Consider the following 27054-nt stretch of genomic DNA (forward strand, 5'->3'; position numbering starts at 1 on the left):
GCAAAGATAAATAAACAAGTAAATGAATAATCAACATCTGAAAATGATCCGTGATTGATCTCAGCCTAATAAAGGGCAACTACTACTATACGTGTGTCGGGTTACCGTGTCAGTTATCAGTCACAGACTGTTCAAAAAACATTTTGGTAGGTTTCATCAACATGTCATAACCTGCATATAAACACTTCATATTTGGTTGTTGAATTTAATTCATCAGTTAAACATTTTACACCACAGTATCTTGGTACCTACTTTAGTACTTCCTGAGCTTCACTGTATGAAGGACACATCCATTAATGTATTCATTGTGTTAAGGGCAAACGCTTATATATTTATATTTATGTTTATTTTTCTACTTGTCTTTTTCTTCTTTATCACAATCATTATTAAAAGTTAAAAGATGATGAATTTGGGGTTACAGAACCAGTATGGTCAAAGTAGTTATTACAATTATTGACTGCAAAGTATAAAGTAATGTATATTTAGTCTATGGTAAGCCGATTGCAAGATACCAGAGTAAAATACCTTGTATGTATGACCATACGTATCCATTACCATTACTCCCATGTCATCATTGCACAGGGGGATGACTGGACAGCAAACTATGTAATCATTAGATGAGTTAAGCTCTTTACATGGTAAAAAACATTGTGAGTTGACTCTTTCTAACAAACAGCCTATCCCCACAGTGTCTCCTGACCTCAAACAGGGAAGCCACTCGTAAATGAATTAAGGATTATGTTTTACCTTTAGACGGAGCCAGTCTTAATGCTAAGCTAAGCTAACAGCCTCCTGGCTGAAGCTTCGTATTCAGTGGACAGATATGAGTGTGTTATGAATCTTCTCATCTATCTCTCTGCAAGAAAGCAAACAAGCATAAAATGTTTAGCTATTCTTTCAACACCCAGCATCAAGACTGATACTGATCTTCTCATTCACTCTCCCAATGGAAGCAAGATGTTGAGCTACTCCGTTTAAACCTCACAGTATTCAGCTTTAACTGAAAATGTATCCAAATCTAATCCAAGTTAAGCTTTCTCACCCAAAGCTGTATCTTGACAGGTACTGCAAAATTGAGATTATTCATATTTTTGACGCCACTCTCCTGCAGTTACCATTTAGTGATCCGAACAAACTTTCCTTCTAAATCTAAGTGGCACACGACCTAACTGTAGGTCGGCTGCACTGTTGTGACAGGAGAAACACTGACTCTAAGTTATGTTTACTGGGATATACTTCCCTATCTGGCCTTTCCTTGAGTTTTGTTATTGAAAACGTGTTATGTGTTGACTGCTTTTCGGTTTAAAACATCTGGTTTCCTGTTCATAGCTAAAAAAATTCTATTATAAAGTTCTGTGTTTACTTGGTACTGAGAAATGCTGCGGCCACACTGAAAGAGTGATCAGAGAAACACATGAAAGTGGACCAAACTAACACCTGTCCGGTTAATTAACAAGAGCTCTCTCGACTCGTCCTTCTTCTTTTTTGAAAGGCATAATAACAAAGTAGAGCTCTCTGTATGAGTGCCTGTTTATGTCATCCATTGACGTCATCATCATGTAAGCAGTAGTGTGTGCTGACAAAGTTTGAGCGTGATGTCTTTTCCAGAGCACAGCTGTATCACATGTCTTCTAAGTTACACCCGCTGAAACACAAGATGACCCTGCGTTTCCCAAGAGCTCTGGTTAATGCAGCCAATGTCTAAAAAGTGAAACAGACCAAAACGTTAGCACTCATCAGTGAGAGAACATTACAACTTGACTCAACTCAGTTTAGGACAATCATCAAAAGAAAGAAAGAAATTGTATTTTTCCTTTGATCCGAGGCTGTTTATTGAATTAAGAGAAACTATTTCCAATTGCAGAGCTGCACACGAGACACAGCACCTGCCAAACATCCAGTACTGTGAGAGGAGAGACAGATGGAGAGAAGTGTCAGACAAGCAGAGAGAACAAAGGAATGAGTCAAGATCCAAGTATTATTGTGTCCAAATATTATTAGAATTGCATGAACCCATTTGCCTTCTCTCTCACTTTTCCGTTTTATCTCTACATCCAAAGTGTCTTTTGTCGAAAAAATGTGATGATTAATTAATTATTTAAATTGAATACAAATTATCCAACAACAATTTTGATAATCGAATATTCATGATAGTCACGTATCAAGCAAAAAGGAAAAACATGAACTGGTTTTATCTGATTCATATTATTGTAAATATAATATCTTTGAGTTTTGATCTGTTAAAAAATCAAGTAAAACAACCATTAGCTCAACTGGAGCTCAATTGAGATCATATGCGCACTTATGTCACAATAAACCCACTCAACTCAACCTGTGTGTGTGTGTGTGTGTGTGTGTGTGTGTGTGTGTGTGTGTGTGTGTGTGTGTGTGTGTGTGTGTGTGTGTGTGAGTAGGAACAGTGTGTGCAGCCCTAAGGTCTCGCAGGAGTCATCGAGAGCCACAGCTAATAGATGTTATGGGTCTTATTTGTGTCAATACTAAAACAAAAACTGGCCTGGAAAACACAAGGTGGTGTTGTTGTTGTTGGAGTTTGTCGATGCACAACACACGACCAACACACATTAGCGCCAGATGTGAGTGAATAACATCTGGTATGACACCGGCGAGGTTTGTGGGGGTAACGCTTATCATCCGAGACCAACGCAAAGAGCCTGCGGGGTGAGTTGAGCATTTCTTATTCATCATGTGGTTCTTCCTTTCTTTCTCTCTACCTCTGTCTCTCTCCCCCTCTCTGTCTTAAGCGCACTCTGACATGAACACATATCAGCACACAGTGCGCAGCAGTGAGTGCACGGTGATGTGATGATATGAGATCATAGTATTGACTCTCAGCTTGTCCTCTGCACTGCTACAAGAACATTATCAGAGCACGATGGAGTGACTCATAAAACCACGATCACAATCTCTCCCTGGGATACACACTCATACATTCAACTGTTCACTTATTGTCACTTATTCCACACACCAGTAGGTTATGTGCTCATACACTTTCTCCTTTGAGAGACAAGTCAAATTGTAAGGGAGTGTGTCTCTTCTTTCCATCTTCCAGGGGAAAATACAAATGTGGAAAGAATTAGAGAGAAAGGCTGAAATAGAGAGAACGTGCTGAGGTGACATGTCCCAGCATGTGCGTCATCAGATTTTATTATCTTAAACCTAGGGAGCTGTCTCTTCCCACCCAGTATACAATGAGAACAGCTCGGGCGTCAAGTAGGGGGACTGTCATCTGGTGGCTTTGTTAGAGCTGCTATCACCTCAATATAAATATGTGACTGCTTTGAAACTAATTAGAGTTTTAAGGGAAGCAATTTTAAAATATTGTCCCTCCCTGATGCTCTCAGATGGAGGGATGTTCCTCAGGGAACCAAGCTTGGGATCTCCAAAATACCATAGCAGTGATTTAGTGTCAGTTTGCTGTGTTTAAAAATTGTATTTAATTTTATTTCAGTTTGTTTTCGGTTTATCCACAAAAGACCCACTGAATGAGACTGAAAAATTGTTAATTTGACCACTAGGAAGCTTAATGATCAATATCTCACACTGCAGCACATTGATTGAAAACATGCAGATTGGGGTCTTCAAATACAGCCAAGAGTCTGCTGAGGAGGCAACAAAAAAGCTCCAAAACATCTGTTTAAAGGAGAGTCAAGCTGATCGCTGAGGGGTTGTAGGTGTAGGTGATTAACACATTGGCTGATGGACATGCTAAACAATAACTCCCCGCTCTATCACTTTGAAACTGCTAAACTACTTGAAACTGCAACTTAAACATAATTCGCAGTATTTGTGACAGACATGTAATCAAGGAGTTGATTATTTATTATATATATATATTAACAGTTGGATTTGGTGGATAAGACACACCAGCTAGAGGGATAGTGTCAAGTTGTTAAAGCTGTCTGTAAACCTTTATGAATATGATTCGATGTTACCAGTCAGCTGTTTGCCAAGCAAACGATGAATATTGATGGTGAAGCATGAATGAAGAAACTGCTGCCAATCAAGTGCTGCAAGCCCAACTTCAATGCTCTGCTTGAATTAATGCAATGCTTCATTCATGTCTTGATCTATTTCATTTTTTAATTAATTTGACTTGATAAAGCACTATAAATTATACTCATTAAGGCTGTTGGTTAGTTAGTTAGTTGACGATACATGCAATACAGATTTTGGTTTGTGGAATGGTTTTGGAGTTATAGAGGTATATTTAATTTGAAGAAATGTAACTTTAAAAAAATATTGTTTAAATAAATCACAAGCAGGTACGCGTACAAAACACATTGATCTAATCCTTGTAGACACATAGAACCGGAACCTCTGTTAAGTAAGTGCTTGAGTAAAAAAAATAGTTTCTGAAATGGCTTATTATGATTTGACACTCCAGGAAGAGAGCAAGTGGAGCGAGCAGAAGGAAGCAGGAATGCAGGAGTTTTGTTCAATATTTAGCCACTGGCTAACGAATGTCTCACATTTTGTAATTTCCACAATTCCCCAGCCACCCACTTATTTCTGCAGTGTTCATTCAGCGCCCACTCTTGCTAAAACAGTCCGCATCAGTCAGGCAACAGGCAATAACATACAGGCAGTTCTATCTCTCTCTCTCTCTGAGTCATACACCCCTAATCTTAATGTGCATCCTCTCAGCAGTGGAGAGAGCGTAGGTTTGTAACTTTGAGCCATTCAAACACTTGTATTTGTCTAAATGAAAGCTCTTAGGTCATAAAGCCTAACGAGGAAGTGTCATTTGAGTGTACGGATGTTTCCTACTGTTTTTCTGAATGAAAGCACTCCATCTGCCCTCACTGAATCAAACTCCCCTGGCTGGAGCCATTGAATCACCGGTATTGATTTGTTTATTTTCCATTCACATGTTTTCCGAGCAAACTCGGTTTGTAAAGGTGGTTTATCTGCAGCCTGAGGCCTTCAATTATGTCTTATCCAGCTACACCTTCATTACAGCTTGCCATGGAACTTCGAAGAGACATTTCAGATTTGTAAATTAAAAAGTTTAATAATAAAAAATAGCAAAACACTGCAAACAGACAGTTTAACATGTGTACATCCATACAAATGCCGTTATATTAATTTATCTTATGTTGTCTTGTTTGTCCAGTCAGGATTTTAGATGGACTGTGTTTGTCAGTCAAAGTCCGCCAAAACACCCAACTCTCCCGAAATCAACTTCCGGGAGAGTTTGGACTTATAGATTGCCATTCAGTTATAAGTTTTTGATTGATTATTTAAATAGCAGTGGTTATTTCAAGGAAATTCAACAAACAAAAATAACTTAACTTTTTAATCTATGTCCCCTGTTAGCAATATGAGATTACATTTATTTCCAGGAATTTAGAAGGAAGTTCAACTATGAAATAAAGTGTGTCTGTTGTATTTCTCAATATAAATACAATTTAGATTTAGTAACCTTTAGAGGGAGCCAGGATTGCAGTTTCCTTCCATTTACAGTCTTTTTGCTCAGCTAAGTTAGATAGATGGTTGCAGTATAGCTTCATAATTAACATACAGACAGATTTAAATGTATTTAAATGACATAGAGCGGTAGCAATCTTCTCATCTAACTCTTGGCAAGAAAGCAAAAAACTGTATTTCCAAACATGTAAAACCTTTCCTATTCTGGAGAGTCTGCCTGAAGTCTATGTTTTTAACTGCTTAATTTAAAATAAACACCACAAATCCCCAGACGCAAAGTCTGAGAACAAGACCTGATTGTCCTTCATGGGTGCTTCAGCCCTCACATGAAGATCACTTTGAGCAGCATGCGTTAAATAATCATTTACACTTTTATCTCCGGTGTAAATTCAGCCCTAGAGGTCCAACTAAGCAAACAGTACAGAAGACCCTCGTCACCATGGACATCTCTTTGTCATGATCTCACCTTTTGCACTTCCAGTTCAAATAAATCAAATGGTCAAATTGGCAGCAACATGTTCCCCCGAAAAACGTCTCTCCTTCTGAGAATCTAGCGCTGGACTGTCGATCGAAGCCAGACTGGTCAGCTTTTGCCCGAGGCTCATCTGACATGTGTCTGTGGCCGAAGCACCTGCTCTGAACATCATCATTGTTTTGACTGTTGTGGGCGAAAAAATGGCCTTTATTGAACTAATGCACAGATGCTAGAGAAATAACTCGCTGTAAGAATAAATGCTTTTAATAGTCAGAAGAGTCTAAAGCCATTTTAGTGGACAGAACATTTATTATATCAAGGCAAGGCAGAAGACAACAAGTTAAATGTGGCCTAGATTAGATATGGTTAGAGCTTCAATTAAAATGAGATTTTAATGAAATAAATCAACATTTTGCTTTTAGGTGATATGAGAATATCCATATCAATCTCTGTGCATTAAAGGAATTTGGGGAAATATGTTTATTTGCTTTCTTGACATGAATATAAGTCTATTAGATAAGAGCCAGCAGACAGTTAGCTCGGTCTGGCCCTGTGAAAAACGGTATTTAAAAAAAATAATAACTTTAGTTATATCCATCAACAAGACTACAGGAAGTTACTGCAATAAATGGTTCAGCACATAACCCCCCTGTTAAACCTCAAAATGTCCTTTTTACAGACATTTTATTAGATAAAAGAAACAAGATATAACATGTTAATTAGTGGGCTTTTCAAAGTTTATGTTTTAACTTGGTAGAGAGCCAGGTTAGCAGTTTTCCCTGCTGACAGTCTTTATGCTAAGCGAGGCTATACTCCAGCTCCCAACTTCACACACAAACATAAGAGCTCACAATGTTTATCAGGCGTGTGTGTCATTGTTGACAGCATACTTAAAGTGTCATTCACTTCACAAATTATGAAATGTTGTAAATATTTAGGACAAATTACTCACCAGCTGCCCCACAGCAGACCCAGAGAAGTATACCATGGAAAGTAAAGTTTGCCTCCCAGCTGCTATCCTCAACATGTCTGCTAGCAAACAGAGAGCTTTATGTGGAGCAGTGTGTCTCTGGGCATGCGGGGCTATTTCTGATCCAAGGTGTCAGAATACACACCAATCATCATCACCAATCAATCACCAAGCACACAGGCCAGGATGTGCATGTGTTTGCACTAATCTGTGTATCTGCAGGTGTGTATGCACTGTAAGTGTGGATGGGAATAAGAGTTTACTGGATGAAAGCCATCTCTATTTTTGTGTACATATACATGGACTGGATGTGTTTATTTGTAGCTGTTGGTAGAAAGGGATTTTTGGAGAGCCTAAGATAAACATGAGCATAGCGACAAGCCCCTCTGTCAGCGATCCGCTCACATTTTCCCCTCTGTTTGAGGTACAGTAGCGGGGGTTTTCTGTGTGCCTCTGTGTGTGTTTGTGTGTTTACAGTGTATGTGACATTCAATCCCATAAATCCTCTGACGCACTCGCCAAGAGCTGCCTTTGCAATGCCACACACATTTACAGCAGCCCCTGATCCTGACCAGGCAAAACAAATTTGTTTTATGCTGCTTTATCAGTTCGAAGAAAAACCTCTAATTGATTATTATGCTGTTGCAACGTGGCAGAGAACTGAATGTTGGCACGTTACAACAGACGCAAACCTTAAAGCTGCTATAATCAATGTTTTTTATAGAAATTATGGCTCAAATCGTAATGTTTGAATTGAAATGATTTGCTTGTTCTCTGGGCTCTACGGAGCACTTTAGCATCTTTCAGCTCATTGTTTGTTTGTTTGGTTCTCTTTCACCACTCTCATAACGTTGTTTTCTGACATCTGTTTTTAGCAGAAAGCCAACTGCGCACACAATCTCAGTTAGCTGCTAGCTGGTGAAGATAGTGGAGCATTCAGCAGCCAAAGAGGCAGATATTTCCCTCACGAGTTGGTGGAGACCAAAAATAGAGCTCAAAGAGAGTGAACATTTGACATTCATTTCGTGACCAGAGACACAACTGAATGCTAGCGTTGCTTTGTAACTGCTGGATGTGTAAATAGGAAACTGTTTCCTAACACGTTCACCGTAACAACTTTATAGGACATCAGTGCTGTGTTTTTCTGCTGCCCCAAAGTGGCCTAAAATGTATAAAGGCAGGTTTGAATGTGCAAAGGACTCGAGATTAAACTACTACCATGCAATCCATAAATGCACAAAACTGATGCAGCACCCATCGCAAAAAGTGATGATCAGATCAACCCAAACAGCTTCACAAGCGAATAGCAACAAACCCCAACAACAGCCATTCTATTTTAAATGCCTGTAAACGGTATTATCGTAGTGCTGTTGTTAGTCTCCATCACAGCTGCAGTTATTTAACACAGGCTTGTGAAGTGGGAAGGGGAAGGCCACTATTTTTAAACTGCCAGTAAGATACCAAAACTCTGCTGACAACAGCACAGTTAGAAAGTTGACCTGCATGACACCTGAAGTGGTATATAAATAAATATGTCAAAACATTTCATGACCTGCAGTTCTACAGGTCAACGCTAATAAAAATCTTAGTCCAGAGGTTAAAATGTCTTAATATGGCCAAAAAATGTACAGTAACTATATACAATATATTATGTTCATAATATTCAAAAAGATTTGTCTTACCAACTATGTTCTCCTTCCACCACCAGAGCTGCTGCTGTTCCATCACCTTCTCAACTTCACAGTATATCTACTCCACCACCAGATCGTTGATGTAACCACAGTGGTTTGTCGTTCTTGGCTGTTCCGTTTTGTGTAATCTGCATTTAGTGCTGTTGGCTTTACCTGAACTTACCCTTTTCCCTTGTGTCTCCAGGATCATTCTGACTCCCCTGTCTGCTCGCCTCACCTGCTTGCTACCATAACCCTGAACTATCTGACCAGCCACACTCTCACCCTCATCAGCCTGCCCTGCTCAGTTCAGTTCAGTCCTGCCCTCTGCCATTGCTCTGCTACCCTCTCCCTCCGCTGCTCCTCCCTAACCTCTCACCAACCACATCACCCTTTGTCCCTGCAGTGATTCCTTCATTTACTCTTCTACACTCTTTGTCTGTGTTTGCATTTGGGTCCACAAAATGCTGAACGTAACAAAATCTTGACTTCTGTGGTATCATAATGATTTCACTGGTTAGTTAAGGTTGATGTTGAAATCTGCAAGACATTTCTGCTGTAACAGCTGCTGGGTCTATAGCGTGAAGCCATCCTTCAATGATGTTTGGCCCATTTAAGCCCAGAACATCTCAGGATGGTGGGGCAGCGGTCAGGGACGTCTCCCTGCAGCTGGATTTAGATTCGATTAGTCAGGTGGTTCCACATCTTGGCTTCTCAGTTCCTCGAGCTCTTGTGTCTTCACAGCACCCTGTCAAGTGTCAGTGCAATGGTGTTTATATCAATGGGGAACCTCCACTGCTTGTAAAATGTCTGCAGTCATTGACCTGTCGTTTCCTGAAGCCAAGACTGATGATCTGTCCGGGCAGTTCTGGACTGATTGTCCAGCAGTCACAAATTAGACAATGTTACTGATCACCAAGGGTTAAAACATTATATATCAGTAAAGTCTGCTCATTTTCTGTTGTGTGTTCCCAGAAGAAATAAAACAGGAAATGCCAAAGAACATGTTGAAACTAAATCAAATGCTCTGTTTCTGTGTGAAATCTGCCCCCCGAGGCAACATCTAAGATACAAATTCCTATTATTCACACACACGCACACGCACACGCACACGCACACACACACACGCTCTAATGCAGCAATTTCCCAAACCCTTCACTCCATGTTACACAATCTGTTCAATTGTGTGGAAATATAAACTGAAAGTGTGTGATTCAGCCAAAAGAGTGCAGCAGTAATACAACAGTTTTCTCATAAAACAACCACAATGAAACACTTTTACAGAGACATTAACCACAAAACTTTTAAATATGCAAACTATCTCCCTTAAAAATGATTTGTTTTGTTGGTCAACAACCCCCAGCATCTCAACACCACTCCACATGTTACAATATTAGAAACCCACAAACCACTAAAGAACGTTGACAATAGCATGAGTGCATCAGCATTGCCAGTTTAGTCTGCAATGCTGCATTTTAATCACGAAACAACGTTGCTATTTGAGAGAGAATGAGCATAGCTGCGAGTGCGGGTCATGGGATAATTAATACACTATAACTGAGGTCTTGCTACAGAATAATGAGGCCAGAGAGCACTTCCCCTAAAACACATGTTGTGGACTCAACGAGGCTGTCTCCTGATAAACATGATGACAATTATAACTAGAAGCAATGGACTTTAAATCAGGCTGCTTTCCTGTTTTGCCGCAGTGTTTGAGCCATGCTTGCGATGTAGCATTAAATGGATGGCAATGTCAACCTGTTGGTCAATTCGTTTGGTCCACATGTTCATACAGACATCCATGATGCCCTGAGGATGAATCCTAATGGGATGAATCCTCCATGACTTTACCTCTAGTGTCACCAGCCAGTCAAAGTTTCTACTTAATAACATCTACTTGACACCTTTCAAACAGACAGTATTCGTGCATTAACTATACTGTAGGACGATGTTGTGTCTATCTTTTATTGATATTTTGGACATTGCAGGTCTGACTTCACTGATGACCGTTTTTTAGTTTTGAAACAAAAATGTGTTTCCTGCTACACACAACTACACCATTCAAAGCATACAACTCACATAAGCAGCTACACTAGAAAACTAAAACAAAGACTTTCCAAACAAATGAACCATCCACAAATCTAAGTGCACAGTTTTTCTATAAATGACCATTCACTGGAGAGACCTTGTGAAAACATATTTGTATGTTAAGACTGGGGGAGAGCATTCCTGGAGGCATGACAATTTCCCGGCAGGAAAATTAAGATAACAACAGTGCACAGTGTAGTTGTACAACGACCCTTAAGTTTTCCTTTTTTTAAGGATCATTTATTTTAATGGACCTAAGCAGAACAGTACATGCCCAGTTTTCCAGACATATCCGGTTTCACAGCAACATGTCTTTTACCGAGTGAACCAGCACTGAGGGGTTCAGTGCCTTCATGGATAAATTGACGGTATAGTGCTTAACCATCATGTATTCAGTTTCCACCATCACAACGTCACAGCTTCTCTAAGGCAACAGTCCTGAATAAAAACAAAGTTCTCTCGGTTAAATGTCATTATTGTGTGAAAGAAAGGTACACTCACTCCAACGAAACTTGAAATTATTTAAAGCGCTGCCTCTTCGTAAACAGCATCCCAGTCTTTAGCTTTGGCTTTAAATTCAGGTAATATAAGTCTAATTGTGGACATACACCACAATCAATAAATCAATAAATAAAATCATAAATATTACAAATAAAATAGAGCACCAGTAGTTTATATAAGCCCATACTATTCACTCTAGCAGGGATGCAAAGATGAAAGCAAGTTGTCTGATGTTTTGCAGGCTCTTTATTTCCCCATGGGGTGATAAGATGATGATTCATACTGTGAGAAAGTTGTGGTTTAATTTAGTTTTAACAAACGGTTGAACCAGTCAGCCCCGTGGAAGGTCTGCCCTAAAGTTTGTTTCTCATTTCCCATCAAAATTGATTGCTCATGTATTGTATATTTCTTTCATTTAATGCATACGTTATATGTTTAATCTAGTTAGTAGCAGCAGCACCTCTTTATTGTAACATCCATGAAGATGATGTAGGATAAACACGAAAAAGGTTAATGGTTCTCATCCATCAGAGCTGAATCCGTGAAAGTGCGTCAGCAGAGAAAGTTAGAGAAGGGGAAAAACTGAAGAGTGCAGCAGTAACCTTACTTTACAATGAATCACTAATTTGGGGGAGTTATTTTCAATGACCCTAAATTTCCTCCTGGATAGTTAAACACTGACACTGCAGTCCTGTGTTTCCCGCATCTGAGCCCCTAACTGGTCACATATGAGAGGAGATGAAGTCGCGAACAGCAGCATTGTAATGCAGCATATTGATACAGTCTGTTTTCGTTACCGTCAGTGTTGAAATGCTACAACTCTACTCAGAGGGAACATCTCTGAGATGAAATCACCATATACGTATATCGCATCATTGAAAACAACAAAACAGACCTTTTTACAGGGAACTGTTTTATCACATTGACTTCCAAAGGGGAGACATGACATGTTTTGAACTCATGGATGATGTTACTGACTGTTGACTAACAGAACAAGTTTTTGTCCTACTTTTCCTGTAAGCACACTTAGTACATGTATTCAAGTATTGTACTTATGTAAATGAGCTGTACTTGTTCCACCAATGAGCACACTGTGCGTAATTCCAGACGGCAGTAGTGTAGTTCATGTGTTGTACGCTGCTACCCTCTAGTGATCAAAAGGAGACACATCAAGAAACAAATTCTGTGAAACCTGATGAATGCTGCTTCTGTTTTCTGTTTACTATTTATTGTTGTGCACTGCACTTGATCATTATGTACATCTTGTAACGGTAAACAGACCTGAAAAGGAACACATGAACATAATTTGTACACAGTTTAGTAATACTTGAACAGCAGACAGGCAAACACATAACGTACAGTAGTCTGTTTACAAATCTGATCACTTCCATACATACCACAACTTCAACCAACACACATCCATTGACTACAGTATAGAGGTTAGCTTTTTAACATAGCCGTAAGATTGCAGATAGAGAATTCAGTCAGTGAGGGAGCTTATGGGGGTTATTTCACATGTAGGTCCTCAGTGTAAATAGAGCACAGGAGCACATACTACAAGCTTCCTGTGTCTCGTAAGTCACCAAAGAAAGCAGTAGCCTCTAGATCAGAGTTCAGCCTTTTCTGACTGAGACCCAGAGTCTTGTCCAGGGACCCATTTCAGTTGAGACGCTCTGTCCAGTTAAAGAAACAGCACTTTAAAGCAGTCATACTCAGTATATCCAGTCAAAATCCTCAACACAGCCAATGTGAATCCTGGGTAACAATGAAGTCAAACAAAGGGGGGAAAAACCGTTATGAGGGTTAACAACCTAGATCTCCAAAATAGAGAGAACCAGAGAGCATGAAATCGATATAAAGAACAGTTCATGAACATGTAAAGGCAAATATTCTGCTCAATTTGTGCATGTGAAAATTGACTGTAAACACGTTTTTGATAACAGATGTCAAACAACAGAATGAAGTATCTCGACAGGCTTCTACAGTAGAGCTCTGTCTGTATCGCAAAGCTGGAGGCAAAAGATGTTATAGGATCATTGGATTCCTGTGAAAACTTCAAACACCTAAAAAAGATTGAGAATTGCGTCAGTTTCCGCTTTCCAATAGGTAATTACATATTCTGTTTTTGCATATGTTTGTCATTGGCCCATGGGCTTCATCCCAGGACTGTGAAACACTTTTTACACAAGGAGACAATGTCAGGAGTCAATTTCCAACATACAAAGGAACAATCACATCAGAATATTTGTGAAATGATATGGAGAGAATTCAAATCTGCTCTGGATTCAAACTAACATGTCGAGCCATGTGTCGTGTACCTTAATGTTGATATGAGATGCATGACAGTATTACTCAGCCAGACAAAAAGCTGCATGATAATGATCAACTATCAAAAAAAAGTGTCAGTGCTGAGATGGAAAATATCTCACAAACATAAACAAATTCCATAAAGTATTTTTTCTTTTTTTTTTAAAACCAATGTACAATCACTGCAAATCAGTGTTTTGATAAAGTGTTGAAATGTAAGCAGATATAAGTAGATTCTGAGTGAAAGTAGTCATTTGAGATGTGATAATGTGAACCACATTAATTCTCTCTCCAACAGTTTACATTATCATCCTACAGTGTGAGGATATTTTACATCCTTGTATCATCAACTGTTCAGCTATTCCCATGTTTTGCTAGCTTGTCAGCTTGACTGATGGCCCTAAAATCCCAAACATGTCCTTTACATACATTAGCTGATGACGTTCAGTTCTTTTAAACCACAAAAAAACGCAGCAGGTCTGATACACAAAACAATAAAATTAAAAAAAAGCAATAAGTGAACAAATAAATAAATAACAATGGCTTTCCTTCAAAGCTGCACCGAGTGAAGTTTGTGCTTTCACAGAGCTCCCTTGCAAAAATACATGTGTTAATTTATGAATGAGTAGGCATGAGGCCCCGAGGTGCTCCATGTTGTACATGTGCTGACCCTAAAATACAGTATACAATCCTCAGTTTCCTCAAACGTGGAAACACACAAGGCTTGATTACATCAGACACACCAAAAATGAATCACTCTTCCAGTACAAGCACCTTTTTGTCAATCTGACATCTGAACATTAAGTCGGCAACCTAAACTGGAGCAGCCCTCTGTCCAGTGTTTTTATTTTAGAGCCCCATTCATTTTCTTTTTCAATTATCCCCAGCAGACTAAATAAATAAGGCTCATGGAGATGGAAGCCAACCAGTATTCAGTTACTGTCAAAAGTGCTAATACCAGTTTGCTTTCACTCTCTTTGCACTTTCATTACAATTTTCTAAATAAGATAGATTGTAAATTTACAGTTCCAAACAGCCTGTTTTGGATGAAAAGCAGGTTTGTCAGTGACACACCTATTGTAACTTGACTTTTTTGTCCTTCGAAGAGCATTCATTTGTGAATTTGATATGACAGAACTGATCGTGGATCCAATTTTCACACAAAGTACAGCAGAATGTTTTGTGGCTAAATGCTGTTGAATGCTTATTTGTGCCTTACAGACTACGCTGGCGCTCTGAATCCTTTACTGACAGCCGTCTGTGAAACGCTTGTTCAATTTTCTCCCTGATGTGTTTTTATCTTATCATGTGTGTCCGTCGTGTCTCGCTCACTTTTGATCTGTCTCCCCTCAATCAAGCGTTTCTTTTGTTTTTCTAGACGTCCCGGTGACTCTGCTTTGATTGCCGGGTGTGTTTCGGGGCGAAGGACACTCAAACAGAGAAAGGGCAATGTTGCACCACATACATACAGTGGGAAGGTACAATTGAGCTACGGGGAGTCATTTGTTCAGTCACACTGTTCGTCTGGAGGCTGGAGTTCTGTAGTCTTTTGCCATCTTGCAGATCAACTGGATGTTCTGTGTTTGTGTGTGGTGAGAAGAGAAGGACGGGTCAAAGCACAGGTATAAAGGCAGATGTTGTAGGGTGTGGCTGAAGTATGTTGACCAGAAATGGTGACACATTTTTAGGATTGGATAACAGAATCAGAAGGGACATCCTCTCCTCGCTCACTTCCTCTGTTTATTCAGTAGAGGGGTTTTTGTCCTTGGCTTTCAAATTCTGACCAGGCATCATTTAGTTCAATGAAAATCATCTTGGCATATTGTTCATAGGGCTTTCCTGTTGCCTGTGAGGGAAGACAGAAAAGAAAACAGATAAACCCATAGAACATAAAACATAAAACATTCTCCACTTCTGGCCATATCCAAATGAGTGATGCAAACGAGGGAAGTTTGGATATAAAACCCAACTTGACAGGTTGAGCTTTGGCCAGACATTTTAAAGCTGACACAGGCTCTTAAAATATGTGACTCTGTGGTTGCAGTCAAAAAAAGAAACTGATATAATATCAATGCATTCACACAGAGGTGATGAACCTTTGGGAGAAAAATGTAGCTGATAAAAAACAACAAACAGGTCTAAAAAAACTAAACCTTACGCAAACAAATTAATGAACAAATTAAACAAAAATATGCAATCGTCATACTCCATTTGATTCAATTCAACTTTAAAACTTTGCACAATAACAAAGATATTCATCCTCCAAACACTGTTCTTGACACATTTTATTGTGTTCGTCAGTAAAAAAAAAAGTTAGTTTAGTTCAGATAAATTATCTATTTTTAAGTTTCCTTGTATGCATTTACTTTTAGCCATACTAAATCAATGTGCCCTTGTTGTTGTGGGCTTATGCAGTTGAACCATATCTGACATAAAGCATTCTCTAAGTCTTCCCAGTTCTAAATGCTGCCGTCTGGTACTGATTGATCAGTGGGTATTGATTTTGTGATTCACTCACTAGACCCCTGTGATTGCGTACATTTGGGGCTGCACCTACTTGTTCTGATAAAAGAGAGGATGATTAGAAGGGTAAAAAGTAGTTTCTCCCAGCAGATCACAGAGACATAACCTTAAACCACTGAGCATTCCTGACAGTAAAAAGAAAAAGGCTTCCCTGAAGACTGAAACCACAGGTAAGCTCATTTTACCGGCTGCTGTTATGATTGCCTTTCCCTTGCCATTCCCTTGCCTCAGTTCACTGTATTTATTCACAGGCACAAACTACTTTCCTTGTGGGTCTGACTGTGAAGATCTGGAGCCAGAATTTGTGGATTCATTGCAACAATGCCCCTGATCCTACACCTCCTCACACTAATCTTGGTGGAATGCACCATAGGAGCCCCAAAGGTCATGAAGGCACCAGACGCAAGCGTAGATGGTATCAATATTTTTCTGACTATGGCATGGCAAGTAGCCAACCACATAAGCCCTACTTCTAGCTGTTATGTCTGTGGCCTAATGCCCTACACAGCTGGAGAAGGCTTACCTCTGATGGCCTTACCTGCCTCTGACTGCGACACCTGCCACCTCATGCATATTCCGCTATCTCAGTCCTATTCTCATCCTGATTGTTCCAGGCTCTCCAAAATGAGACCACTTAACTGTTCTAGAGGACATGGGAACTGCTACAGATGTCTCAACACTCCCAAACCTGTTCCCATACAGCTCATACCGAAAAAATTCCCTTGGTGTCTCCAGAATGACGGCGAGGCACACGTGGGACAATCGGACTGCCTTCGTTCATTCAAATGGGACCCAAGACAAACCAATATGGAATTTAAATCTCTGGATTCTGCACCTCAGCAATGTTTGGCAACAGCAGGCCAGGGTCGCTTCAGTGCTCTAGCTCACCGCACTGCCAGATGCTCCATCTCCTCTCCTGTAGGAATGTACTGGGTATGTGGAAACCTTGCGTACCCGTATCTTCCCGTGGATTATAAAGGGCGCTGCGGATTGGCCTACGTCATCCCGGCTATGAGGGTGGCTCACTCCCTGCCCCAGAAAGCTGTCAAACGGGTGCAACGTGGACTTTCAGATGTCTTTGGGACTCACCATCAATCAAATTTCAAGAACGCACTCGGTCCCATTCTTCCTTTTTACGGAGTTATGTCTGCATTAGATCAAATCGCCGATCTGTCTCATTCGATAGAAGTTATAGCTAATGAAACCGGTAAGGCTCTCATGCTTCTGTCAACTGAACTCTCCTCTGTTAGGCTTTTAGCTTTACAAAACAGAGCAGCTTTGGATTTTCTTTTAGCAGCCCAAGGAGGAACGTGTGCTGTCATTGGCTCTGAATGTTGTACCTTTGTGCCCGACTATAACGCTACGATTGCCGATGTAATTAACCACCTTCATGATACTGCCAAAACTGTTCACCAGGATAGCAGTTCTTTATTTGATTGGTTGAAAACTGCTTTTGGTTCAATGGGTCATCGTGCTGTTGAAGTGCTGATCATTTTGGTTGTTTTCATTGTATTAATCGCTTTGTTTATATCATGTGTGAAAAAGTTCATCTTTAATATAAGTTAAGTACAAACAACTTGCAATCGTATGGCACTAGGATTTTCCTTTTGACTTTGCCAACATGACTAATCCTTAGATGGTATATGTCTCTTAGATTACAGTAAAACTGTAACAATGTGCTTCAAAACACGTTGTCAATCACTTTGTTTTACCATCTTGATAATTACTAATTTTATGAGAATTGCTCATAAACATGATTTTGAACAGATTATGTGTTTTAGAACTTTCAACTTCTGTTTGGGGTTTCAGGGACACAGCTGTAAAACACAAATACACTAAATGAGGAAACACAATTCATTTTAATGTGCTCTATATCTGTGATTGGTGTTGACAGAACTTTTTGAAGTTTAACAATTGTAAAAAATTGTAACGTTACACTATTTGACCCACAAGTATTAAATAATAATAATAATAAAACATGAACTATTTCCTTATTTTGTGTAACAACACTGCTGTGCAAGTCCAGTTTGCTCCAAAGAGAAGTTAAATTCTTCTCTATATATGGTGTTTTCAAAATAAAAGAGCAGGCCAAAAAATATATTAATAATATATATGTGTGTGATGGGGAAAATCTGAATAAAACTGTAATTGTTCTAAAATGGGACAGAGTCTTATTTTCTCTCCCTGCATTCATACAGGTATAGATCCTCACTTTATTATTATTATTATTATTATTAAGTCCACCAGTCATAATGTGTCTCACCTTATCTGGATGAACGACCAGGACTGCTTTGCGGTAGACCTTTTTAACCTGTTCCGGAGTAACCAGGTCAGCCATGCCCACAGACTTCCAGCGCGTCTCCCCCTCCCACAGCACAGTGTGCATGGTGGACAGCAGAGCACGGATGTTACGCTCCTTCCCCTCGATCCAGTCCAGAATCTGGGTCACAAACAGGAGCGGGAAGGAGAGGGAGCCAGATTTGAAACAATAATTAGAAATGCTTTCAGTGATTTCTGGCTCTGGTAAAAATGTTTTTTATAGTAATTAGAGGATCCAAAGTTTGGTCATGGGAGACCTACATCAGTTGCGTCATAAACTCTGGAATACACAGAAAAGATTTAATAGCCAAAGGTTTTTGAGTGCACTATCCTACTTTTGGGAGCTACTGAATTGCTTGTATTGTGCTACACTGGATAAACAGGTGACTGAAATGCAATTCTACTCAAATGTAGTGATGCAAAAGTCATGGGACTTAATGGTGTTTCTCAAAGAAACAGCTAAATATACAGAATACAACATCCAATACAGAAATACAACAGCAAATAAGGACAACAAACCACTCTTTAAATGATTAGTACACAGATGTTGCTCAACAGCACATGAGAAAAAATCCCTTGCCTTTATTTTCTCTGGGTCCATCTCTTTGGCCATCTCCTCCTTCCTCATCTCTGCTATAGTCCTGGGCCCTTTCTTATCTTTGGCCCCTGCAAAGCCCTGACCAGATAGCAGGTCATCAAAGTTGGCATGCAAGACTTTGGGCTTAGAACCTGGGAGAGAGGAATGCAAACAACAAAGACAGAAAACATACTGTTTTTAAGCCACTTACCATCCTGTACTACATGCTGCAATGCTCTGAGAGCTACTGATTGAGTGAGAGATTAACTCCCACTGAAGAATGAAAGGGCTTGGTACTTTATGTAACAGAGACAATACAGATAAACATGTAGAGAGGAGTAATTCAAAAGATATGATGTATACAGGGCATCTAGCTTCAAATAATTATGGCAATTTATGTAAAAGATTTCATGCCTACAAGAATTTAACAAATTCACAAACTGACCACATCGTTTTCATCATAAGAGACAACATCTCATCCACATCTCATGCTCACCCATGCTAGCCTGTGCTTTGGCCCCAGCACTGGGCGAGCCTCCCCCCATTGCAGAGAAGCTGACGTTGTAGTTGGGTCGGTTCTGGGGCGACGTGTGAGTCATGGGGGTGTGACTGGGGCTGGGCTTTGGCTGCGGGGCAGGGCCCTGTCCTTGGTGTTGCCATCCTCCACCGCCTCCAGCACCTGGCTGCCACGATGGGAAGCCGGCTCCTGCGTTGGCCTGCCACCCTTCTGCATGCTGGGGAGACGGAGGAGGTCGCGAAGGGGAGCCCATGGGAGGGAGGGAAGGGGCGGTTCCAGTAGGAGTGGTGGGTTTGCTGGAGAAGCCAGGGCCTGCTAAAGCAAAGGACAGAGATTATGACATATAGTAAGGTTGAAATAACAACGGCTAATGTGCTACAGAATATTTCCAGTGACTGACCTCCAAGGCTTCCCCCGAGGTTTCCTAAGTCAGCGAACGGGTCCAAGGTGTTTGGCTTGTTTTGGTGGGTGGGGGTGCTGTTGACCGAGCCTGTGGGGCTAGTAGTGGCTGACCGACTGCCCATACCAAAGCCTGCTCCTGGGAAAATCAACAAACAAGTCATATATTTGTAGCCCTTAATTTTACAGAGTTATTTTGGTCTTCAGCATTTAGTTCCACCAGCTCTTACAGATGTTAATACATACAAATCGTTTAGTTGATTTCCCCAGTAATGTGTTAGAAGAACTGTTAGTGCTGTTGGTGTTTGTGTATGTGTTTGTGTGTGTTTGGGTTACTGGTTTCTACCTGTGCTTGTTGTGGCAGGTCTGTTCCAGTCCCATCCTCCCTTTGCGTTTTGCTGCTGAATATTGACGGATGGGGTGGAGGGCGGGACGGGGGAACTCCGGCCTATTCAAGCACATAAAGGTTTGTCACACACTGAGCTGAGAACACAGTGACTCACCCACACAGCCTGGGAAAATAATAACAGGGTTGAGTCTCATGAGAGGCGTTATTAGGGGGCAGTTTTATGTCTAAATGGATGTAGTTGTTAGTTCTTGGAACTGATTTTTTACTGTTGATATCTCCTTGCTCGAAAGGCACAGATAAAGTGTATTATTTGTTATAGTTAGAGGTCTGCAACCTCTCCTACAAATTGATCAGGCCTGTTCAGACCTGTTTTCTAAGCCTTACTGCCAGCCCAGGTTGGGTTCACGCCAGCAGTATATTACTGTCAATTTTAAATTATACACTGATTAATAGGCCCACTGATACAGTAATGTTGTTGTTGTCTTGCTTCATCATGCACACACTGCTGTGTAAAGGTGTGAAGTCTAAAGAAATGTCTTCAAGCTGATGGGGAATTATTCATGCTGGGGGTGAAATATCAAGCCCGTGCAATATCTATGCTTACTAATCAGACAGGCTGCAAATACTCAGCAGACATCATGCAAGCCCATTCATTTCCACACAGCAGCAATAGAGAAAAGACTAGCTCTTGCAAGACTTGTGCGTGAGGGAGCAATAATAGAGCACAAAAATATGAAAAAGGAACACGTTATTAACAAACACAGGGCAGTTTAATAAATCTTGGTGGGAAAAAGAAGTTTTAAACGTTTTAACCAGAGTTGCTGCACAGAGACGATGACGATGCATGTTAATGTGTTATGGTGTGGCAGCAGACTTGCAGATACTGCATAACGTGTCTTACCCTGATATGGACTCTTTTACATCCAAAATGCTGTGAGAGTGTGCAGCAGAAGCATGCCTTACCCAAGCTTGTAGGCTGCAGGGTGGGTGATGGAGAGCGAGCAGCATGCAGGAAGGGGTCTGGCTGCCCTACATTACCTGGTCCAAGGAATGAACCCATCATGTCCTGAGGCTTAGGCATGGGACCCGTCCCAAAGGGATCAAATGCTGAGGGACACATACATACCCACCCTTATCATTGCCTTACTCTAGAAAATTGTATGGCCAAAATTCTTTACTTTTATAAAAATTGTTTCATTTTATTTTCTTCACTTTTGCAATACAGAATGTGTTTTTCAGATGTCTAAATTATCATGACCCAGATATGAGAATTTGAGTATAGCATATTTTTGCCTTCTTGCCATTTATATTTTGATGTGTTTATTTTTTAATAATTACTAACTGTATTAGCTTGAAAACATTATTTAAAATTAAGGTCAATGTATGCACTTATCAACAGCATGGGAAGAGGAAATTTAACAACATATCATCTGATGAAATTTGTGAGAAGATGTTGAAAGCACCAGAGAGAGCTATTAAACTGACCTTGTGTTCAAATTATTTTGTCAGACTACTATTTCTAAATTTAACTTTCACGCTTAATTATCAGTCATTAGAAAAAAACCTAAAACCCTAAAAGTAGCAATATCACATTTTAATATTTGTTTTAGGGTTGTGTTTCAAGTCGAATGTACTTTCCAACTTGGGATCTCACCTGTTGGTGCAGGAGAGGGACATGGCGAGGCAGTGTTTGGGACTACTTTATGTGGTGTGGACTGGGCAGATGACGCCCCACTGGTTGGCTGGGGTGGGCCCCCGAACAAGTCCCCTAGGAGGTCAGTAGTTGCGGCTGCAGCAGAAGGGGGATGAGATGAAGGTCGGTTCATCTCATCGAGGCCAAGAAGATCCACTTCCTCGGCGGGTGTAGGGGCGGCAGCCATTGAAGCAGGGGGTTCGGGTCTCTGCGGGGCCGTGCCGGCGTTGCTTCGCTGGCTGGAGAAAGAGAGCATCTCATCATCCGAGGGCTCGCTCTCCTCACCATGGCCCCGACTGTCTGCACCTGCATGAGGCCGACTTGGCTCTGCAGGTGTATGAGAATGAGGAAAGAGGTAGAGAAGAAAAAGGGGAGGGGAGAGGTGTAATTATTACCAAATGAGACAGAAGCATACAAAGTGGTAAAAGGTAGAGAGCAATAACAATGCAGACAAAGGAAATTAATTGGGACAAAGCAGACTGAAATACAGAGTAGGTTAAGAGGGAAAAGTTGGGCATAATGGGCAACTATGTAGGTCATCTCTGCTACAAGCACCAGCTTTTCTTCTGATTTTGTGTACTGTGTGCTATAACACACTAAGCTGCACACTTTGCAGTTTGCCACTGGTAGTTGCTCTTAGCTACAACAATTAGAGGAAGTAATTTCTATAACAACACAATAAATCTTAATTTATGGGTCCAATCAATAGAATATACAGTATGCTTTTAAAGAAGGGATGGGATGTACATGTGACTATAAACCTCAGCTAGCATTAATCAAGAGCAATATTTCACTTTGGTAGAACAGATTTAATCTCTACCACTTATAGCTGCACAGTTTTCCCCTTTGCTTCCTTTTACTATCATCACTGAGATGATGTGCTTTTTTTCCCAGTTCACCATATTTCTCTGGGTACAGGGAACATTGGTCTGCTGTTGTAGGCCACCAGGGGAATTACATACAAGAGCAATGTATTCATGTCTCTAGATGTTTGGTATTTATTCAAGAGACAGATTAAAATCATCTACCAAAATGATATATCACTGCATAACAAGGATGGGGTTAATTTCAATTCAATCAATACAGATCGTAAATGGAAACAGCCAAGTGATTTCCCAATAACAGAAGATTTATTGGTCTATGGGTTCAATGCTCTCTCTACATTTTGGGGAGAGTATGATTGAATTGAACCAATCCCTGGTTAACTTCTCTAAAAGGTCTTTGGTCTCCTCTACTGTCTTACCCTCCAGATCCAATCCCTCCATTTCATCTTGTCGGGACAAAAATGAGAGTTAGTTCGTTAGTGTGCTCTTGTGTCTGCATGTAAATGTATGTGAATGTGTGTTTTGCACATACCACATTATCCTACCTCAAGTTATCTATTGCATTTCTGCACCATCTTATACATTTTTGCATATAAATTTGGTTTTAACTGTATTGTGCATTTAACTGTGTTTTAACTGTATTTGTAGATGTGTATTAGTCACTTGTTTCTATCCTTTTTGCTTTTGGCTAGCATCAGTTTTTGTAAGTAAGGACTTCTGTTTAGGGTTATTTTAAGTTAATGATCAGTAAGGCAATTCACAAACATTAGATATTTTGAATTTACATCAAATTCATGCTGTGAAGCTCTACAGAGCAAGTAACAATCACTGATCAGTCCAGAGGCATTTATATAGCTACACGTTAAGCTATTGAATCAAGCCAAGGTACTTTGCTAGTAGCTAACTAGCTTGTAAGCTAGCTAGCTAGCTGGTGTCCTGCTAGTTGGTGCATTTTTTCATTGAGGTTGTGAGCTGGAACTTGATACAGGTCCATATTTTTGGCTTAACTTTCTAAAATACTGCTGCTAATGTGGTACAGAGTCTTGACAGATGTTGCTTGTGATTGAATACTGACATTATAATCGCTGTTTTATCTTTGGCTACACGACGAGCATTTAATATGGCAGTGGATACCTATTTAGTTATGGACAGAAAAACTAGAGAGCTTTTCAGAAAGGCTGATTAAAGACAAAAAGTTAATGGGTCACACTTTATAAAATAGCTTCCAATCTAAAGTGTGATGTACATTAGGCCTATGTTATTTATTTAATATATATACAGTATATGTGGCCCACATTATTGTTTGTGTAGCCGTCCCCACTCTACCAGCAATAGCCAGTGCGTCCTGATGCTCCTGATGGCAGGAGAAGAGCACATTGGGGTTGAGATCTTTACAGGGGAACTGCTCCCACGGTGGCGTCAGGTCTTTTTGCTTATCCACCCCCTCCACCTCCACGTCCAGTATCACATGGAAAAGCTGGGGGTACTTCTCAGGAGAGTCGCATGCATCCAGCTCTGGTCTGAGAGGAAAAATGTATGTGTGTTATAGTGAGAAGCACAGAGAGGGAAAGCAGACAGTATTTGGCAGGATTGTTTAAAATATGTGCTCTAAAAATCATGATTTCAGCCCTCTCTGTCAAACAATTGCTTGCGCTCATTATATTTTCAGGTTGTTGGTGACAGTATTAAGATATCTAAAGGGATCAACAAGATGATCAATCACAGTGATTAAATAGAAGAAATGTACTCACTTGTTAAACTTTAACATGGTGGTACCAGGAGCAATGAAGCCAGTGTGAAACTGGATCTGGAAGATCTGGGTGTTGGACACCTAACGGTAGTAGAACAAATGTAAGTGTGAGTCATGGGATATTTTAGTGTATCATACCAAATTGCATCAAAAGTCAAATGTACTGTAGTCTCTCACTGTACAATTATCCTAACTGTCCTAAGTACAACTTTATGTTGGACTATGTCAAGTTCACTCACTGAGAAATCACATGTTGCTTTGCTTAGAATTTTACAAGCCTGCTTTCATAGTTTTCGACTGAATTCCTATGACAGCATTTTATATATCAGCTGATTTCTGGAATATAGACTTTGCTCAATAGAGTATGTGATGCCTAAGTGGATCAAAAGTCCAGCCGTAAAGAAACTGGTTGTAAACATGTCCACTTCAACCATTTACCTAAATGGATTGATACAGTAATTAAATAAGAGGGGGAAGATATTATCTAAAATGTCAGTTAGATTTTAGTGGTTTATTCCTTGGAACTTGGGTTACTGTAAAAGCTGTAGTTGCATGCACACACTTTTCAATTTAATTAAAACCTACGAAGCGCAGCATACAACTTTAAACCAATACCAGCAAATATACTGTTGGAAGTAAAATTATACGATAACTATAACAAACAACAGCCAAAAATGGCTAAAAAGAGAGTTTTCATTTCAGTTAGCAGCAACACCTGACTGTTTCATGGCTGATCTTGTGCCAACACGATTTTTCCAACATTGTCATTGTGCAAAATTGTTTTTTTTGTCAAGTTTTATAGGGATGTTGACTTTATCAGTAGACAGACATGGTTTGCAGCTTACTCCCTCTTTCAGTAAAAAATACTTTGTGGTATACAACATAGAGCAGATGGAGTTTACCTTGGCTTGCAGTCGTCCACCGATGGTAGACCTCATGTGGTAGACTGAAACAATGACGTCTCCTTGCACACTCACACCCAGAGGGAAAACTATCTTACCCTCTTGGACCCTGTGCTCTCTGGAGTGTGTGGGAGGGAGAAACGAAACAACATGAGGGTAGAGGAAAGAATAAATGGGGCAGCAATTGGGAGAAAAATAATTAGAGGACACGTTGCAAAGAGAGAGAGAGAGAGTGGAGAATGAGGAGAAAAAAGGCATGATGTGTTTCAGACTCTTTAACATACCTTCATATACATCATAGGCTAAATGAAGGCTTACACACTTCAAATAAAATGCCCCTACCTCATCCTCTCGTACTCCTGTGCAGTGGTGAAGATCTTTGTCTCCCCGATGAGGACGTCGCAGAAGGGCCGACAGCCACTGCGCTGCTTGTTGAAACAGGGGACCGGAGTAACGGTGAGACCCTTGATCATCAGGGGCTTGGGGTGTGGTAGACTGGGCTTCTCTGATACCATGCTACACACATAGCCTATGTACCTGCATGGAGAGAAGGAAAGATAATCACTTCTATCCTGTGTTAGTCTTAAATGGGAATGCCTCACTTTGTGCTATGTCATGTGTATAGGATAAGGGTAATGTTAATGCTGCCATTTAGATAAACTCTCAGTAAACGTGCACTTAAACTCATGAAGGATGTTGTTGGATGCTCTAACATGGACTGATAAATAATACAGCTACTGGCTGGCAGGGTAATAAAAGGGCAAAATGATGAGGGTCTGTCAGCCCTGCAGCCTAAGATTTATGCTCAGGCTGAGGAGACTGAGGACTGCTGGCTGCACTATTCATGTTTTGATTAGCCTTTGCCCTACCACAGCCAATGATCTGAAATTATGTTAGAATAAAAAAATAAATTCTTCTGAAGGGGCAGATATGAGAAAAATCCCGTCTAATGCTGAAACCCGCTTATCATGTGAATGAGTTTACTTCTGACAGCTTTATCAGATTGTAAACAATCGCATTCAGCGGTAGAGAAAACACAGAAAAGAAGACATTTTTACAAAGAGGCCTCAAAGTCTAAACATCTAGTGTGAAACTTCTGCAGATGTTTATTTTTCCTGTCCTTTCTTTTTCTCTTACTTCCACACACACACACAAACACACGCACACACATGTTCAGGGTTACAAACCTGTGGTGTGACGGCCAGAGGCCGGAACCTGGTCTCTTGGCACTGAGCAACTGCATGGCAGGAACTGGATTGTTGAAGAGGTGGCAGAAGCAGAACATGGCACAAACCAAAACACCCGAGGAAGCACGACCATCCTACAAACACACAGTAAGGAGACACTGAGACACTTCAACAAATGCTGGGTAATCATTATATTCTAAAGCTTCGCTAATATACTTTTTGGTCTAGTCTGCAATGCATGTTAACCCCTGCACTGCTTCCATTTACATCTTAGCATTGCAGCAATGACAGTGTGAACATGTATAGATCAAGCCACAGAACACAGAGATTCTAACTTGGTGAATGCTTGCTGTAGAGCTTCACTGTCATCCCGCTATAAGAAGAACTGTTAAAGTAGCCTCGAATCTACTGTACCTAGCTTTCTGCTAAATCATAGCTGAAAGAAGTTCCTTTTAATATGTGAGTTTATGGAAATGTCTGATGATGAAACCATGTGCCCAAACAGGCCATTTTATGTAACGGTAGTCAAGATTTTTTGCACACTGAATTGATTCA

The 27054-nt window shown here is 40.3% G+C and overlaps 2 protein-coding genes across 2 annotated transcripts in view; one reads left to right on the forward strand and one right to left on the reverse strand.

Annotated features, from left to right (window-relative positions):
* Positions 1-12359: 12359 nt before the first annotated feature.
* Positions 12360-27054, reverse strand: part of dnajc6 (DnaJ (Hsp40) homolog, subfamily C, member 6) — a 30470-nt gene continuing 15775 nt past the window's right edge. The window contains exons 6-18 of the mRNA XM_076088325.1: positions 26500-26633; positions 25655-25849; positions 25313-25430; positions 24412-24491; positions 23987-24180; positions 21798-22163; positions 21107-21250; positions 20141-20242; positions 19796-19933; positions 19375-19707; positions 18882-19030; positions 18246-18422; positions 12360-15305 (exon numbers count right to left, since the gene is read on the reverse strand). Of these exons, the coding sequence (XP_075944440.1) occupies positions 15204-15305; positions 18246-18422; positions 18882-19030; positions 19375-19707; positions 19796-19933; positions 20141-20242; positions 21107-21250; positions 21798-22163; positions 23987-24180; positions 24412-24491; positions 25313-25430; positions 25655-25849; positions 26500-26633 (2232 nt within the window). The 3' untranslated portion in view covers positions 12360-15203. The remainder of the gene's footprint in view (positions 15306-18245; positions 18423-18881; positions 19031-19374; positions 19708-19795; positions 19934-20140; positions 20243-21106; positions 21251-21797; positions 22164-23986; positions 24181-24411; positions 24492-25312; positions 25431-25654; positions 25850-26499; positions 26634-27054) is intronic.
* LOC142946216 (endogenous retrovirus group PABLB member 1 Env polyprotein-like) lies at positions 16304-17548 on the forward strand. Its single transcript, XM_076087279.1, has one exon. The coding sequence runs from the start codon at positions 16304-16306 to the stop codon at positions 17546-17548; it is 1245 nt and encodes a 414-aa protein (XP_075943394.1).

This window comes from Anarhichas minor, unplaced genomic scaffold (genome assembly GCF_050575085.1).
Source record: "Anarhichas minor isolate MPS153535 unplaced genomic scaffold, ASM5057508v1 ptg000010l, whole genome shotgun sequence".
Lineage (NCBI taxonomy): Eukaryota > Metazoa > Chordata > Actinopteri > Perciformes > Anarhichadidae > Anarhichas > Anarhichas minor.

Coding starts and splice junctions, on each gene's coding strand:
- LOC142946216 (XM_076087279.1), top strand. CDS start 16,304: ATGCCCCTGATCCTACACCTCCTCACACTAATCTTGGTGGAATGCACC.